This window comes from Elaeis guineensis, chromosome 1 (assembly GCF_000442705.2).
Source record: "Elaeis guineensis isolate ETL-2024a chromosome 1, EG11, whole genome shotgun sequence".
NCBI lineage: Eukaryota > Viridiplantae > Streptophyta > Magnoliopsida > Arecales > Arecaceae > Elaeis > Elaeis guineensis.
Window position 1 is genome coordinate 93,010,358 of NC_025993.2, and position 18,627 is coordinate 93,028,984.

Below are 18,627 nucleotides of genomic sequence, written 5' to 3' on the forward strand. Positions count from 1 at the left end.
AGTTTTAGGCTTTCGCCTGGGATATTCCTGAAGATTGTAACCATAAAAATATTTTAATATAAAAAAAAAATTTTGTGCACCACATACAATGTAGAAAATCTAATGTGAAATGCACTATCTTGATTCATTGATCCATATATTAACTACTTTTCAACACATATTTAATATATATAATTTTATTTTTTTATTTAAAAATTTAAATGATATAAATATTTTTATTTTTTGAAAAAAATTATGATATCTTATATCCATATCATGGCATCCTTCATAGAGAAATCATAGAGAAATCATAATTTAACACGTAAGATGTTAATATTTTTCAAAAAAAAATATTTTCATCAGTCAAAATTTTAAATAAAATAAATAAAACTGTAGATATTAAAAAATGATAACTACATAAATCAATTGAACAAAATAATGTACTTCACATATAATTTTTTAGACCACCTGCAGTGCACAAAAAATTTTCATTTAATATAATGGACTCGACTTTCCACTGCTATTAAATGCCCAAGAAAACCACCAATACCACATTACGACTAATAGCAGGGGATGCGAGCTCCCTAAGTGCACCAAGATGACATGATCATCATGTAACTCGTGATAATCAAATATCTCAGGCAATTTGCAAAGATCATCGAGTATCAGATCCTCGACAAACACAAACAATAAAGCAGACCTATACACAGCAGAACCCTCGCAGCCCTTCCATCTCCTAATCGTGCACCCCACCAAAATCTCCATAACCAATAGAATAATGGAAAATTAGATATTCTTACCGTCCATATCACTTGGTTGAATGCATAGATTATCACAAAAGGCAACATGATTTCTTAATAGCAAATCAATAAATTATGGCAGCAAAATATGGAAGAACACAGCTTCTGTAAGTGAACTTTGCTATGCTTCGCTTTATAGCAGATACCATCAGGACTCTTTAAGTATATCATAGTAGCTCCGCAGAAGAGCACAATGGAAAATTACACGTAGGTGAAAATGGATCCCCGTCTCTAGTGCACTTAATATGTCGCATTAAGAGATTACAGATATGAGAAGTTTCAAGCAAATGGTAGTCTGCCATTCTCTGCATCAAGAGAATGACTTCAAGTTTTCTGGTTGTGCAATGTACACTTCCTCAAATTCATTGCCATCTGAAAAAAGAAAACAGATCATTAGACATACAGTTGACAAAAAAACGTGGAAAAGGTATACTACAAAATAAGAACCTGCAGATTTAAATGACATAAGAAATGAAGCAGGAAAACACTCGGTCTTATCCTAGCTATCAAAGAATCCCAAAAGGCCACTATTTTGTTTAAAAAGAGATGATCTCAAATGTGCTAGAACTTCATTTATTAAACATTACAATACACAGTTTTACCCAACTAGTACTGAAGTCCACGTCTTCTTATACCTGACATTCTATTTTTTCTGACTACAGCGAGCACAAAGAATGATGCATACAAAAATTCTCTAAATATAATGCTTCACCTCTTTCACTCCATTTCCGAATATGTTTTTCAACATAGAGATATGTTTTTCGGAACTTGCATTTCAGATAAATAATAAAAGAATGAAACAAGAATTAATATTAAAAAAAAAAACTGTGAATTGGTAACTCTCGTAAGTCATACCATTGTACTTCCACCAAATGTTTGAAATGCAGCATCTTGTCATCTTCAGTTACTCTTAGAATACTAAAGAATAGAGGGATACATGGTAACCATTTGTCAATCTAATGTCATCTTTTCCCTTAATGCAAACTAGAATATCTCAAGCTCTCACAGAAATAACAGAATCCAACAAGAAAACTTGAGAGTTATTTTTGTCCTTATTCCTAACATGTCAAGAAGAAAGCTAAAAAGACACTTGTAAGAGAATTGTTCTCTTCTCTTCTTGGGCACCCAAACTAATATGACGGCAACAAACTTAGCAAAATGCATCCATAAATAGCATCAGTTGTATCTTTGTGTCTAAATGCAGGTTGTTAATCTTCTTAAACCAGTTACAACTCATGGCTAATAACACAGCACCCTGGTTGAAACCACACCATGCTTTATAATGTAGCTTTGACTAAATTACTGATAGATTTAACTTATCTCTCCCGAGGATTAAGAAAAATTATTATAGCAGCATCTTTCATGGGCCTTACATGCACTCCCAATCCTACAGTATCACACAAGGAACGATAGCTATGTGTAGTGCGGGACATTCAATTTGTAACTATCTTACAAAGGGAAGTATAGCCAGCAGTTCCTTCCATGTAACTTGATATTGCATACAAGTAGCTTCTCTGGATAGAATTCCAGACTGTATTCCAGCCCTGTAGCACTAAGTCAATTTCTTTGGCATCTCTCATGTTCAGGAATTCTTTTTAAAGAGGAAACATTTGATAAACGCTTTTTTTGAAGAACAAATTCTTATCAATGAAAACAGTCAAGTAAAGCAAATAAAATACCAATAACACATCCTTATGTCTTACAACATGGATATCTAATTTGGTTTAAGAACAAATTATTATCAATGAAAACAGTCAAGTAAAGCAAATAAAATACCAATGACATATCCTTACATCTTACAACATGGATATCTAATTTGGTTTTGCTAAACTAAGAATACATACCAATATGCTACATGGTGGACCCAATCAAGACTTTTTGACAAGGAGTAGCAGCACTTTGCAATGACTCACTGAATCAAAGAACAGTTTGCCGGAGGGATCAAAAAAAAAAAGAAAGATAAACATCTAACAAGATATTAGGCTTTAACACAGATTATCTTAGGGAAACTCTTAAGCATGCAATTATATTTACATATTAGAATGAAGTTAATATCTTGATATTGACTCTCACAACAAAGAACTTACATACGCAGGCAAATGCACAAAGGTAACCATACAAGTTAGTTGCAAACCCTAGCCCAAATGGTTTCTATCACAGCCTCCTAAAAATTGAATTCTTTCTTCAAAAATAATGTCTTCTATCTTGTAAGAAGCTACGCATCCTACCTTAATTTTCTGTACACTCTTACTAAAAGTTGGAAAACCTTCCTAAAGCACTAATTCCTTCAGCAATATCACCCCCCTTTTTTTTTTCTTTCCATTCCTTTTCTTTTCTTTTTTTTTTTTTTTTTTTGTGTGGCTGAAGGCTACAACTAGAGTCCTATCCTTCAGAACTCTTATAAAACTACACTAAATTGACTTGTCCAACAATCTGAAGCAATTCAGAACAGCATTCACTGTCTTAGTATCAGGCCCTGTACCTATGCCAACATGTTACTATGCCGGTACGGGGCCGGTACAAAATGCTGAGTGTCGATATGTCCCACGCACCGCATACTGGTACAATATGGTACGCTCCGTACCGTCCAGTTCAATATGGTATGCCAAACCTTGATTTAGAAAAAACATCCTAGAGAACCTAACAAAACCTTGAAGTCAAGAAATGCAAGATACACTTGTTTACAATTACTAAATCCCTTTATGTTGATCAATCTCATGTGAGAAATATAAAAGAGATCAACTGATCAAAATTGCTAGTACAAATGAACTTGTGTCTTTGTAACTAAACAAGAGCCATACTAGGCCGTCATTCATACCCTTAGCAAAGCAAATTTACTGCAAGTTGAAAAGCCCAATAAGTCCAGATAATCAGTCAAGATCCTGCTTTTAACAGTTTTATTGCATCGAAAGAGGGGAATAGCACTATTGTATGACCACCTTGACATAAATCTCTGAAGGGACCCATAAAAGCAGGGATGTTGTCATAAAATTTGGCAAATAGAGGGTGCCTGAGTGTAAGACAGGTGGGTGCACTGTTGACATGCATATGCAGGAAACAAAGATGCCAAATATTTTTGTCACAGAGATGATTACCGAACAGATCTGAACGCAGCAGGGGAAAGTCAAGTAATAGAAAACACAGCAAGTAATAAGGAAGATCTAATAGGTTGAAGTAAAGGAGTTCTACAAAACTTGGGCAAGGATCCCAGACCTAGAAGAAACTAAATATGGGAGCAGAAGGTTCTTGGAAATTCTGTTCATATAAAGGATATAATAGCTAGAGAATAGCTGAAAAGATAGGTAATAATTTTTATCTTGTTGTTTAAAATGACAAGCAATTACATATAGCAAATACAAAGAAATTCACACGATAAACAGAGCAGTTAGGTCATCAAAATTAGTCATGGCAATTCTTTACATGAAAATGTTGGACATCAATTGAATCAAGATCTCAAAAATACAAACAGATCAGAAGAAGAACAAAACCTTTTCTGAGAGTCAATGCCACAACAGCATCATTCTCAACCTACAAAAAGATCAATAAAAATAAATTAACAAACTTTGCTTGTCCGGTTATTTATCTTCGAAACAATAATGAATTTATGAAATATTGATTGGGGAAGAAAAGGGTGCTTGTAAAACATTCAAATTTGGAGTGTGGTCAGACTGTCTTTTTTGAATATGATTACCTTCTGTTCAGCTAATGTCTTTGAATCATCTAAGACATCATTAGTTGCTACCAAGGTTAAACACTGATTAGTGCTTGGTTCATCAATCAAAGTTTGCAATTTCTGCTTAATGTCTAAAGCTGTCTCAGTTGGATCACACTGCACAAAGTAGGTTGTCTTGTTGCGCTTTACACGAATATACATAGCCTGCATCATATAAAGCATAGCATTATAATGAAACCGCTAAAGAGAAGATACTAGATAGAGAAGACCAATGTTGCCAGTAAACTACATTAACAGAGATAAAATAAATAGCCCAAGCAGACCTGCTGAAAGTCAGATAACTATTTCTGCATGTGTGTGCACGCACTTAGACAACTAGCTCCACATGTTGGTCCTAGCATTTAATAAGTGGTTTACTAACAGCCCCAGCCAGCATATTCTTTAAGCTTAAGCAAAAAAACATCCTACCTAGTCGAGTGGGTTCCTCTTTTCTCCCAAATTATGCCTTGCGGAAGAGAAAGAAGAGGAAGAAAGATAAGCCATATGCATTTTAGAAAGAAACAAGCACTACAAAGTTGAGTTTTTGAATGCTCAATAGAAAAGTGACATGTGGCTTAATAAACACAAAGAAGTGTTGAGAAAGAAAATGTATTGTTTGTAAAATGTAGACATGGAATACACTGATATCGAACATGATTAAAGATATCCTGCATCAATCATTCATCATGATTCATGAGTATACATGCCAGCAAATAAAATTTAAAATAGGAGCATGTGAAGATCAGTAGGTACCATTTTCAAAAGACAGCTGCAATGAAGATTAAATATATTTTGACTTCTGATGCAAACAGCGAGACAGATAAGCTGATTGTCCTGGTCAGGCTACTGCTAGAGAAGCAGTAATGTAAAATCTGCATTGTAGATTTTAGAGAATATGTGAGAAACCTCCCTAATATGATATGCTATTTCCACTGATGCAAGATGACATGAGAATCAACTATAACAATATGTATAACTAATCATTTTTAAATAAGATTTTTTTATGTGTATACCCTCCGAAATATTTCAATTTATACGAATACCGTTTCAAAATTGATATCTGCATGTATACCCTCATAAAATATTTTCATTTTACATATGTAGCCACATCATCTAACACCATTAAAAATTAATAGTTTAAAATTAAAATGATTAAAATACCCTTATGGGTAGATGTGCAAAAAAAATATATATATATAAGGATATATATGCAAATAGCAATTTTATGAGGGTATTCATGCAAATTTGAATATTTAAAAGGATATACATGCAAAAAATCCAAATTAAAATTTTTTGCATGTACTACATCTTTCTTGATTTGTTAATTCTTTCCTTATTATAATGGAGAAAAATTAATATGCATAATTAAAATAATGAATATACTTAATTTATTGACTTATATGGATAAAAAGATATTTTTATCAAATGATAGATCAAAATTATTTTATCTAGAAAATAGACAGATCGTAACCATCCATGTTTTCTCTAATGTATAATAATATGCTTCTGAGAAAAGTATCTAAATATGATACTAGATGCATAGCTTGTATATTTGTACCAAATGGACATAGTTGTGGATTTGGATATTATATAACAATGAAAATTTGTGATCTTATTATATTTTATTTTAAAAATTTTTATCAAAAATATTTTTGTGAAATGTATAAGATACATCATGTTGTTATAAGATGGATATAATCATCCCATCCTGCCTAAAAATAAAATATAATATAGTATTTTAATATATAAAATATTATATAATATCATCATCATATTGTTATATTATGTTATATATTACTACATTATAGGTTAAGAGGGTCCGAATCCATCTATATGACATAGATAAAAATTAAATTAGAATTTTTTATGTGTATGTCTTTCTAAACATTTTAATTTGCATGAATACCCTCGTAAAATTACTATTTGCATATATATCCTTATAAATTTTCTTTTTGCACATCTACCCATAGGGATATTTTAGTCATTCAAATTTTAAACCGCTAATTTTTTAAGAGCATTAGATGATGTGGGTACATATGCAAAAAAATAAGAAAAAAGAATGGTGTATATGCAAAACAAGTATTTTATGAGAGTATATATATAAATATCAATTTTAAAAAGATATTCATACAAATTTGAATATTTAAAAGGGTATACATGCAAAAAGCCCGTTTAAATATTTTATTTTCTTAGGCATGGGAAGGGAAGTCAAAGAACAATTCTTTGCAAACCCTATAGACTATTAACATATCATTTAAAAAAAATGAGAGACAAAAAAAAATGATCTCCGCCTGTACAAAACATTAAATAATTTGACAAGCTAATCAAATTATTGCCTGTATAGAAAGGATTACAAGTGCCATATGTATGCACACAAAAGAACTACATAGGGACATATAGATATAGAAGTGAAAAAGGGGGTATGCAAGTAATAACCAGATGTTTGTTCTTTGGGCTACTTCTTGAAATGAATTGCATTCTCTGCAAGTGACTTGCTATAAATACATATTCTTGCCAAAATGTACCTTTGGCAAACACTTAACAAGTAATGCAGGCCATATAAGGTGTGCATGATTCTGTTTGGATCGGTTTAGAATCAATCTTCAAACTAAACCAACTTGAAACAATTTCCTAAAACCAAAACTGAACCGACCACATCGAAAAACCAGTTCAAATTGATACAAAAAAAATCAATTCAGTTCGGTTTATCAGATTGTGGTCTATTGGACTTCTGTCAAATGGACAGCTTATGGAATAGGCTAAATGGGCTGCTATCTATTTTACCTTCTAATCATGCTAAATGGGCAGCTTATGGGATGGGCTAAATAGGCTAGATAGGATAGGACTACAACCTCCTTTGAGCAAATAGGAAAGCTTATGATTTATCATTTATCTATATGTATCTATGTATGTCTGTGTGTGTGTGTGTTCTATATATAGATATAGATATGGATATAGACATAGATATAGATATAGGTCTGGTTTGAGTCTGGGCTTTTCAAAATTTAAACCAAAACTGAATCCGAAAAAACTTTTAAACCAAAACTAAAGTATGGAAAAAAAAATCCGACCTAAACCGAACCAAAATTAGCGGTTCGGATCGGTTTTGTAGTTTGACCAATTTCATCGCACACCCTTATAGGTCATGCAAGACATTCTTGGCAGTAATACATCCACTACTAGCTAAATTGATGATTTTTTTTGCCTTTAAAGTTGACCATTTTTATAAACAGCAATCCATCTATCTCACCATTGAGTAAGTATATAACAAAAACATTGACAATTTGGCTTAAAATCAACCTTCAGCATCAACACTGCACCAAAAGCCCAGCTTAGCTATCATAAACAACTAACCTAACAATGTGATGTGACCTCCTATTGATTAGAATCTTGGATCGGATACAGATTGGATATTAGTATATATCCATATTTGTATCCATATTTTTTAACAAATATAGACGTGGATACAGATATTAAATAGATACCAATAATACTATCCATATTTCTTCTAAACAAATACAAATGCAAATCAGATATTAAGCATATCCATACTTGTTCTAAATGGAAATGGACACGAGTCAAATATTAGATATTTCTATATTTTCTCTATTCAAATATGGATATAAGCCAGATATTATTCAAATATAAATCGGATTTTGTCAAGTAAAATTCAATGATAACAAAATAAATAAATGACATAAGTATAAAGGATGGATACAAAACTCACTATCAAGAATACAAACAATGCACTATAACTAGGTAATGGTCCAATACATAATTTTAAACTTGCATAGAAACCAATTTGACCAAGGGTTTGGATCACTAATCCAACCTAATTTGCATTAAACATGAAGTATTAAAAGTTTACAACATTAACTACCATTTTTTACTTCCTAATTATAGCATAAATAAAAAGAATCATGAATTATCTATTTTAAAGAACTTCTAATAAAATATATATGAATATAGGACTAAATGAAATTAGTAATACTTTTGAATATTTTAAACAAAAAAATTAAAATATTATAAAAAATAAAATGAAGTTATTCATTTTTGATTTTATGACAAAAAGAAGAAGATTGAAATTTTATGAAAATAATTAATTATTAAAAACATTAAACAAGTACCATAAGGTATTCGAGATACCATATTTTATAATATGAACAAGTTTTGATTAAGTATAATAAAACATAACTACGTACTAGAAGTGAATGCTACCATGGTGATTGAGTAGTAGGCAACAAGGCAAGAGGCCTTGGGTTTGGTCCCTTGTATAAATTTTTATAGATTTTTTTCCTATTATAGATGCTTGTAGACTTTTCAAACCAGATACCCAATCCATATCCGATATCCCCGAAAAAAAAAATCTTAATATCTGAATTCGTACAAACCCCAACGTACGAATCTATATCCAATATCTGAAAAAAAAAAAAAAAAAAGCATATACCGGATCAGTATCCGAATCTAATCAGATTCAAGGATTTTATCTGAATCCGATCCAAATTGGATGCCACAGTGGATTTGGTCATATATATCCGACCATTTTCAACCCTATCAAAATCATTTTACAGGTGATGTTAAGGCTCATACATTGGATTACCAGATTTATTGGAACTTTTATACGTCTGCTGTCCAGAAATGTACTGACAGATATAGACAGACGTACAACTTTTGTTTGAGGATCATCAAAATGTTTTGTTGTTTCATTATGGGCCATGGTCAGTAAGGGATGAAACTAGCCTTTATAGGTTGTTTTATGAGCCTCTACAAGGGTTTATTTAGGGACTATCACCTGGTTTTTTGACAGGTTTATGAAGAACAGCTGGCAAGTTCAGGAAAGGCTTGAAAACAATAAGAAGAAGAATAAGAATGGTGGAAGAAGAAAGAAGTTAGAAAGAAGAGGAGACGAGAAAAGTAACACTGAAACCTTAAAGAAAACTTCAACTGCCAATCTATTTACATGGTAGCCGCTCTATCCTCTTCATAACACAAAGTGGCAAACCACTTGTTAGAAAGGACTCCTATGAAGCAAAGAAATAATATGTGGCATCTCTAAATCTCTTCCGAATCTCAGTAAAAAGGAAAAAAATTGAAGAAATTTGAAAGAGAAGATCAGGGTGTATCTCTTAATATCCTTTAGATAATAAAATTAATTTGTTTAACTAAATTTCTTCTATAATCTACCAAGATTATAATGGATCTCTAATTATATATAATTTAAATTGTAACAGCAAATTAAGGCCTTTTGGATTGATCATGGGCCTTCTCTGATATTCCTGCAGATGACTGTGTCATCACTACTGTTGCATGTAACTCAGCCTGAGATTATCATATTTACATGTGGCCCCTCTAACCATCCTGGATAAGGTCCAAGTATCTCGTTTGCTGGTGATACATAGGAGATTTCTAAGTCAAAGCAAAATTTTCAAGTTCATGTTCATGATTAATTAATTTGTTCATCAAACATGTATACTTTCTGCCTTCACATTGTATGGTATATGTGTTCACTTACACATTATGTTCCAAACTTCAACCAAATAACCACAAGTTTCTTGACAAAAGGTGTCTGGTCATCATGGGGATGATATCACAGAGCACCTGATGCTTAACAACCCAGTAAAGAAAGAAATTAGGAACTTGAGCTTCCTGACTGAAAGTCTCCCAATTCATATTCAAGTTCATCTTATCCACTATGTATGTGGAAATACACAGCACATGAATTATCTCCATTTCACTTGTAACCTAACACTTATCTTCAAACTTGACTTTTGGGAATTTTGTGGAACTGAGGATGAAGAGGCTGGATCGTAGTCATTACATGATATTTTGAATTGGACCCTCATAGTTTTTGCAATGACATCTTCAAGTTTTGCACTTCTCCTCGCAGCAAGATCTCTCCAGTCAACATTCATGATTTTATACAAAGAGCTATCATACCAGGTATGATGCAGGCTCCTATGATAAGGATCATGCACAAATAGTGGAAAGATAATAGAGCAGCATTTTTTTTTTCCCTTTTCTAGTTCGAATATCACAGCCAATATATCTGAAAATCTCCATCCTTCTCAAATTTCCCCACCTGCCATCTCAGCTGAGATAAACCAAGATCTCAGTTTCTCTTGATTCCAGTCACCCAACAAGATGATTGATAGCTCAGCTTTTAGAGACCTTATGTATGATAAGCCCTTCAACAGATCGAGACAGACATTGAAAGCATATCAACAAAGTTTTCCGCATGAAAAGATGATGTTTGTTGTTTAATAAAAGTTGCTTCCATATTCTCAAATCTTAATAAACACAACCATTACTATTATTATTAAACCATTCAGTACAATGCTCATCAGAAACCCACATTGATTTGTCGGATTGTGTTCTTCAAAGGAACTCAATCTTCGAGAAGAATTATGGACATCAACTTCTTCCATGCAGCAAGCAAGGCCATTGCCAAAATCTAGGCAAACAATCCAACCACTGCAAATTGGTGGAGAGGATAATGATTCCATCCACCACTTACAAAGAACAACCGCCGTCCAATCTCTTTGCTAAATAATCACCGTCAGAATTTGAAACAAGTATTAATTGTAAACCATAAATCTTTAGGGATCATAAGAACAATGATGGCAGCAGAACATATCGATGAATTAAAACAATCAGCACGACAAAACATATCCAATTATCACAAAATTTTAATATTTAAAATAACAAAAAAACTGTAATCCACGACAAACGTAAGTAGATGGAAGACTTTTTGTACGCCAAAATAACAAACTTTCCCAGCAACCGTTAGCAAAAATTAAAGGGAAAAGATAAAGGAAATACAAACGAGGGCGGGAGCGAGAGAAACCTTGGAGCGATCGGAGAACCCGTGAGCTTGGAGGAGATGGAACCCTAGGTATAGGGTTCGAGATCTGATGGGATAGATAGCAGATTGGAGATGGAACCCTAGGCCTTGGGTTCGCGATATGATGGGATAGACGGGAGAGAGGCCGCGATGGTGATCGGTCGCCTCCGAGAGATGGGAGGAAGCTTGGAAAGAGACGAGAGAAAAGGTCTCGCTATCAAAATAAACCGGCGTCGTCGCCAAGATCGGTATACCGGAATAATTTTGGACTCCAAGGAGCGATATTATAAATAAATTTAGGTTATGGATGTTTATGATACTGTGCTGAGGGATGTTTTAAATTTAGGTTATGGATGTCTAAATATTTTTAGCCGAAATGAAAAATATTTTTTGATATCCAAAAATAAAAAATATTTTACCATAATGCTGCAGGAAAATACTCTGTGCATTGTTCAGAAAATCTGACGTGGAATGCACTGCTTCATCTTATCGGATATCACTTTTCAATATATATTTAATATCAATAATTTTTTTATTTAAAATTTTAAATAATAAAAATATTTTTTTTATTTTAATAAAATTATGATATTCTGTGATGATAGGATGTCATAATTTTGATGCAGAGTATCATAATTTTTTCCTTAGATGTCATAATTTTGTCAAAACAGAAAAGTATTTTTGCCATTCAAAATTTTAAAAAAATGATAATTTTATTGGATGAAAATGTTCCTCTATTTTGACAAAATTATGACTTATAATATTTTTGATCAAAATTATGACATCCTATCACAGAATATCATAATTTTGACCCATAATGTCATAATTTTTATTTTGAAGGTTATAATTTTGTCAAAACAGAAAGGCATTTTCGTCATTCAAAATTTCAAACGAAAAGTAAAACTATAAATATTAAATAGATATTAAATATACGTTGAAAAGTGGTAACTATGTGGTCTAATAAGATGAAGTGGTGCACTCCACATCAAATTTTCTACACCACAGGCAGTGCACAAAGAATTTCTCTACCCACAAAATCGGTCCTAGTTGTATTAAAACCCATTTAAAATTTTACAGTCCGAGCCAAACTCAATTATAAAATTAACCAAAAATCTCAAATTTGTCCCTTTTAAAATAAGCATCACCCAACTGGTATGAACCCATCTATTGACCCTTATTCAATACCCATATTATCATAGAAATAACTCTTTTAAATTGAAGATTTTGTAGCCAAAGAAGAAAGGATTCCATCAAAAATCTCCAAACCATACAAAATATCATGCTTCTACAAAAGTAAGCTCTCAAAACCTCAAAGGGACGGACTCACATTGCCATAACTCCCAAAAAATCCCATATGGCCGAGAAACAACCCCAATCAAAACCTAAAAAAAATCCTTTGATCTCCATCAGGTGTGTTGCTTCTAATCTCCCTGTCTGAGGTCGGCTGCCAAGATGAAGATAGTCGAAAAAAACTGTCACTAGAACACCATCCGAGTACCTGTAAAAAGTCTTCATCGAGGTATTCTCTAGTGAAGATCCTCTGATGCTCAAGTTAGGAGATAGAAAATAATGAGAAAGAGAAAATGAGGAGTAGAGAACTTACTTTGAGGGTCTCGAAGCTTCTTTATTTTTAAGGGAGGAGTTGGAGTCGTATCTATCTTGAAATCCTGATAATCTTCCGAATTTGTCACATAAATTGATTCAGATAAGATATTTTTTTTTTACGGAAGACTCGATCGTGAAAGAATTTTACTCTATTTGGACTTTTTCAATTTAGAAGAAGAGGTGGATCTGTCGATGGAGAATATAGTTTAGCCATGGACAAGCTACAATAGATCGTCCAAAGCCGAGGTCATGGAGACTGTAGAATGCATATTGATCCCAGATGATCTGGAATAGATCAGCTAAGGATGATCTAAAATAGATCATCTAAGGCCGAAAGGTAAAGAACCTCTGTAGATGGGGTATATCCGACGACCTTCATCTCTATCATGTATGCGTATGTTTGATAGACACCCATCTTCCATAGTTCGGCCAGAGCCGAGAATGTTATTCTCGAGGTCGAGGTACATATCCACAATAGATGATCCCCCACTCTCAAGGTTGAGCTTTCAATAGATCGATCGAAAAGAGTACCAATCCGAGGTCGAAACTGATCTCATTAAGCTGTCTTCTATTGACACATGTTGAAGATCGATGTTCTGAGACGAATCGTCTTCAAATCTAGACTGTAATTCCTCGGATCTACGAAAGCCATACTCTAACCAATTAGAGGTTGCCATTTATCGAACATCGATTAGGGGCAAGTAAATCGTCAGTAGATCGGAGCCGTCCAGACTTTCTATAAAAAGAGACCACTGTAACTTTTTATTTTACTGCTCTTGCTATTCAGAGGAAGAACTCTGCCACTTCACCTTCTCAGAGCTTCTGCTTGATCGGAGCCGAGCTAATGTCGACCCCATCTTCACCCCTTGTTTGCTCGATCGCGTCATCTTTGTAGGTCAGTTTTTTGTTATTGATCATGAGTGTGTCTAGTTTGTCCCTGTCCACCTGGAGCTCGAGTGATGATGTTAGATGTGCGGACCTTGAGTCTGACATAGCTTATTCTTCGAGTAGGCCCGAAGTTTCGGACTTCAGTCCATTTAGAATGAACTCCATCCTCACCCCTAAGGACTTGAAGATTCTTTGGTTGAAATATCAAATTTCAATCAAGTTCAGGCTGGAGGTCATCATTCCTAAAAAATGGATAGCTCTTCCTCATCAGGGCCGAGTAGGCCTTTATGAGGAATCCCTGAAGGCCGGTCTTCGGCTATCCTTCCATTTTTTAGTTGTAGAATTTTTGAAATTGTATAGAATAAGACCCTGTAGCATAGCACCGAACTCATGGCATCAAATTTTGGCCTTCTTCACCCACTACCTTCTCCTTGGGGTCAAACCGACCTTCCACCTCTTCTGAGCTTACTTTACACTGAAGGAGGATCCTACAGAGGTCGGATGGTGGTACATCTCTCTTTAGAAGGGATGTCGTCTCTTTCGAGGTGCTCGTTCTTCAGTGCATAACTGGAAGGAGCATTTTTTCTTTATCTCGACTGAGCAATTGTGGGACTTCAACACATCATGGGGTCAACCTCATAGGTTGGCGGTTAGAGCTCCCACATGATCAGATGCTAAGGAGGAGGCATTGGGACAGATCTTAGATCTTACTCCTCTCCGTTGTCCAAGCTCCTTATCGAGAAGATTTTATTCAAGGTCAAGTTGAGTCCGGCCAACCCGAAGGGTAAGTAATTTTTTGCAACTTATTTGGTTCAGACTTATTTCCTTTTGACTAATCTCGTCCTTCATACAGCAATGAATCTCAAGGATTTGGAAGCTCTTCGTCAGGCCATGAAGAGGAAGAAAGCAAATGTGGCCCCTGCTCCCAAATGAGGCCGACCTGAGGCTATCCTTGCCTAGCCTGCAGTTGGGGCTTCCTCGAGGCCAAGTAGTACTCTAAGGAAGGAATTTTCAATGCTAGCAAAGGCGACGGTGCCGCTCCAATACGTCATGCTAGGGGGGCTGCCCCCTAGCCTTCTGTATCTTCATTGCAGTAAAGTTCGGGCTCCCTCCAAATTTTGGTGCACATGTCTTCTTGCCCAGCTGACCTACAGGTCGAGATGTCCCCTCCGATGGAAGTTCTAGTGGATGCCGAGGCCCCAGACATCAGGAAGCCATTGGTGACTATTGGCTCTCCCGATCTCTACTTAGGTGGGCCTTACTGCCGGCCGATGTTGAAGCCTTCAACTCTGAAGGCAGGGTGTTTCGAATCCATGATTTGTGAGACTCTCTTCTTTGGGTACGTGACGATCTATTGTCATTCCTCAGTTCATTCCGACCTTTCCTCTCAACTACTTTTTATTGACCTATTCTTTCTTCTTCTTGTTTTTTTTATATTGTAGCTCATCCACCACTTTGATTATTTTCCAGAGATGATTCATGAAGCTCGGTGAATTTCGAGAGAGGCTGAGGAAAAGGCCGCTCAAGTTACTCGAAGGGTGGATGACGCCCAACTACACAAGCTGAAGGCCAAGAAAGAGAATAAGTCATCGCAAGCCGAGGTGAAGCGGCTTAAATTTGAGCTTGCCAAAGCTTGAGCCAACACTGAAGCTCGACTGTCCGTCGAGAAGAATAAGTGCAAGGAGAAGCTGGAGATCGCCAAGGTTGTCGCAGTCGAAGCTTTCTATTCTTCGGCTGCTTTTTAGGACATCAAAGCAGAGTTCAGCTCGGCCTCTTACCTGCAGGGGATCAAAGATCTCAAGAAGAAGATCAGGAATGGCTTCCCTGATCTTAACCTCGATCTGCTGGACCTAGACAAAGAGGAGGAGGTCAGTGAGATCGAGGACGATGGGCTGCGAGTCGAGGACCTCTTCAATCCAGTTCATGAGGAACCAACAATCGAGGAGGTGGCACTTGCTCTGCCTCCGATTGTCATCATCTTCTCCAACCATGTGGAGGTCTGGGAGTCTCATGCTCTCAAGGGAGCTTAAGTTTTTTGTATCCTAGCTCAAACATGTCCAAGCTTAAAGATTGGTCAGTCCCTTTTGGGAACCTAAGCATGTACTGAGGTATTTTATAATGGACCAACCAGAGTCTTGCAAAAATCTTTTTAATGAAATTACCATTTTTACAAGTACTGTGTTGATAAGTTATTGAGATTGATCATCTTGTTGTAATTGAGTTCGGGGTCCGACCTGTATCGAATGCTGTAGAGGCCCTTCGTCACCTTTAGGTCATTTTCTGCTAGCAGTAAAAATCAATTATCTCCGAGTGAAACAACCATCATAGTCTGGTAAGTGGAAGGTTGGACTTGGGGACATCCAGTCCTTAGCTATAGCCGAGGATCATGTGTTGAAGACCAAATTGAGATGCATACCGCTCCTCAACCGTAGCCGAGGAGCAGGTGATGGAGACAAATGGACGGTCGAGGAGCACACGATGGAGAGCTGATTGGAGGGCCGAGGAGCATGTGATGGAGAGCTGATTTGGAGACATATACTGCTTCTTGATCGTGGCCGAAGAGCGTGTGATAGAGACTCACATGGAGATACGTACCATCCCTCGATCATGGTTGAGAAGCATACGATAGAGATCGATTGGAGATGCGTATTGGCTCCTCAATCGTGGCTGAGGAGTGCATGATGAAAAACTGCATGGAGACACGTACCGTTCCTCGACCATGGCCGAGGAGTGCACGATGGAGATCGATTGAATATGTGTACCACTCCTCAATCATAGCTGAGAAGCATGTGAAAGAAAACCGCATGGAGATGCATACCATTCCTCAGCTATAGTCGAGGAGCGTGTGATGGAGATCGATTGGAGATGCATACCGCTCCTCGATCGTAGCCGAGGAGTGCGCGATGGAGAACCACATAGAGATGCATACCGCTCCTCGATCATGATCGAGGAGCATGCAATGGAGACTGATTAGAGATGCATTCTACTCTTCGATCGTGATCGAGGAGCGCATTATGGAGAATCGCATGAAGACACGTACCACTCTTTGACTGTGGTTGAAGAGCACACGATGGAGAGTTGCATGAAGATGGGTACTGCTCTTCGATCGTGGCTAAGGAGTGTATGATAAAAAATACTTGGAGATGCATACCGCTCCTCGATCGTGATCGAGGAGCATGTGATGGAAAACCGCATGAAGATACGTACCACTCCTCAATCATGGTCGAGAAGCGTGTGTTACTTCAAGAGAACATGTAGATCTACAAAAATAACTTTTTATTATTTAATTCGATAAAAAATTATAATTTAAGGATGATAGATATGCAAGTTGTCGGCATTCCAAGTTTTAGGAATCGAAATTCCATCTAGCTGACAAACATGATAGACTTCCGGCTGCACTACTTCGACGATGTGGTATGAGCGTTCCTAATTCAGTACAAGCTTGAATCGTTTGGTCGGGCAAGAAACTTCAACTTGATGAATAACTAATTGTTCGGCCAGAAAAAATTTTTCTTTGACTCAAGAATTATGGTACCAAGCTATTCTTTATTGATAGTTGGCCATCCGAATCCATGCCCACTCTCAGATTTCTTTCAGTAAATCTAGGTTAGCTTTTAGCCCAATGAAATTGCTGTTTGCGTTGAACTCTTCCACCTACAGTGTAGGCAGGCCGATCTCGAGGGATATGACAGCCTCAGTCCCGAAAGCCAACTTAAAGGGGGTTTCATCGGTTGGAACCCGCTGAGTCATATGATACACCCAAAGCACATGGTATAATTTTTCAACCCATAATCCTTTGGCCTGACCCAGTCGGGCCTTTAACCCCTGCAATAAGGTCCTGTTTGTCACTTCAGCTTCACCGTTGCTCTGAGGATGAGCTACTGAGGTCAACCTGTGAGAGATATCGAGCCTATTGTAGAACCCTGTGAACTTTGGATTGCCGAACTGTCGTCCGTTGTCAATAATGATGGCTCATGACAAACTAAACCGACAAATGACCGACTTCCACATGAAGTCACGGACCTTGACCTCTATGATGGTTGTTAGTGCTTTTACTTTTACCCACTTAATAAAGTAGTCAATCACGACGAGCAAGAATTTCTTCTGCACTGCTATGATGGAAAAAGATTCGAAGATATCCATCCCCATTGAGCGAAAGGCCAAGGCATAGTGATCGAAGTCAAAGGGATTGAAGGTCGGTGCTGGATGTTTGAAGTCTTTTGGCACTGGTCGCATTTGTTCATCAGATCGGCAACATCCTTCTGCATGGTCGGCCAAAAGTACCCCTATCATGGCACCTTATGAGCAAGGATCTTATCACCAAATGATTGCTGCAGATCCCCTCGTGAACTTTCTGTAGGACATAATCAGCTTCCGAGGGATAGAGACACTGGAGTAAGGGTAAAGTGAAAGACCTTTTGTACAGTCTCCCATTGTATACAAGATATTGAGGTGCGAGATGTCTCAACTTCCTAGCTTCATCCTGATCAACTGGCAGCACACCGTCTTGCAAGTATTGAAGGATTGGATCTATCTAGCTCAGCTCAGGATTTGTTTGCATAATAGGAGACTCTTCAATGCTTGGCTTCTCAAGAGTTTCAAGATATGAGCTTCTCTTTAGGTCAGCCGCATCGAGTATTGTGAGCTATGAGAGAAGATCAGTCCGTACATTCTTCATCCTCGATATTTGTTAAATATTTATGGTGGCGAAGTTGGAAGCAAGATCCTTGATCTTTTATAGGTACTTTATCATATTTGACTCCCGAGCTTCATATTCTCTCTAAATTTGATCGACGATGAGTTGT

At 36.3% G+C, this 18,627-nt stretch overlaps 1 protein-coding gene across 4 annotated transcripts; it reads right to left on the reverse strand.

Moving 5' to 3' along the window:
• Positions 1-882: 882 nt before the first annotated feature.
• LOC105032010 (uncharacterized) lies at positions 883-11,618 on the reverse strand. 4 transcript variants are annotated; one of them, XM_073256526.1, is made up of 6 exons: positions 11,336-11,573; positions 5,245-5,363; positions 4,471-4,656; positions 4,268-4,307; positions 2,624-2,691; positions 883-1,151 (listed from the first exon to the last, which is right to left on the reverse strand). In XM_073256526.1, exons 2-5 carry the CDS (start codon positions 5,245-5,247, stop codon positions 2,648-2,650), a joined length of 273 nt encoding a protein of 90 aa, XP_073112627.1. In that variant the 5' UTR covers positions 5,248-5,363; positions 11,336-11,573; the 3' UTR covers positions 883-1,151; positions 2,624-2,647. The 4 variants fall into 4 exon arrangements, with proteins under 4 accessions (XP_073112627.1, XP_073112621.1, XP_010904629.1 ...); XM_073256520.1 differs by lacking the exon at positions 2,624-2,691 and adding an exon at positions 4,776-4,957; XM_010906327.3 differs by lacking the exon at positions 2,624-2,691.
• Between the last annotated feature and the right edge of the window lie 7,009 nt (positions 11,619-18,627).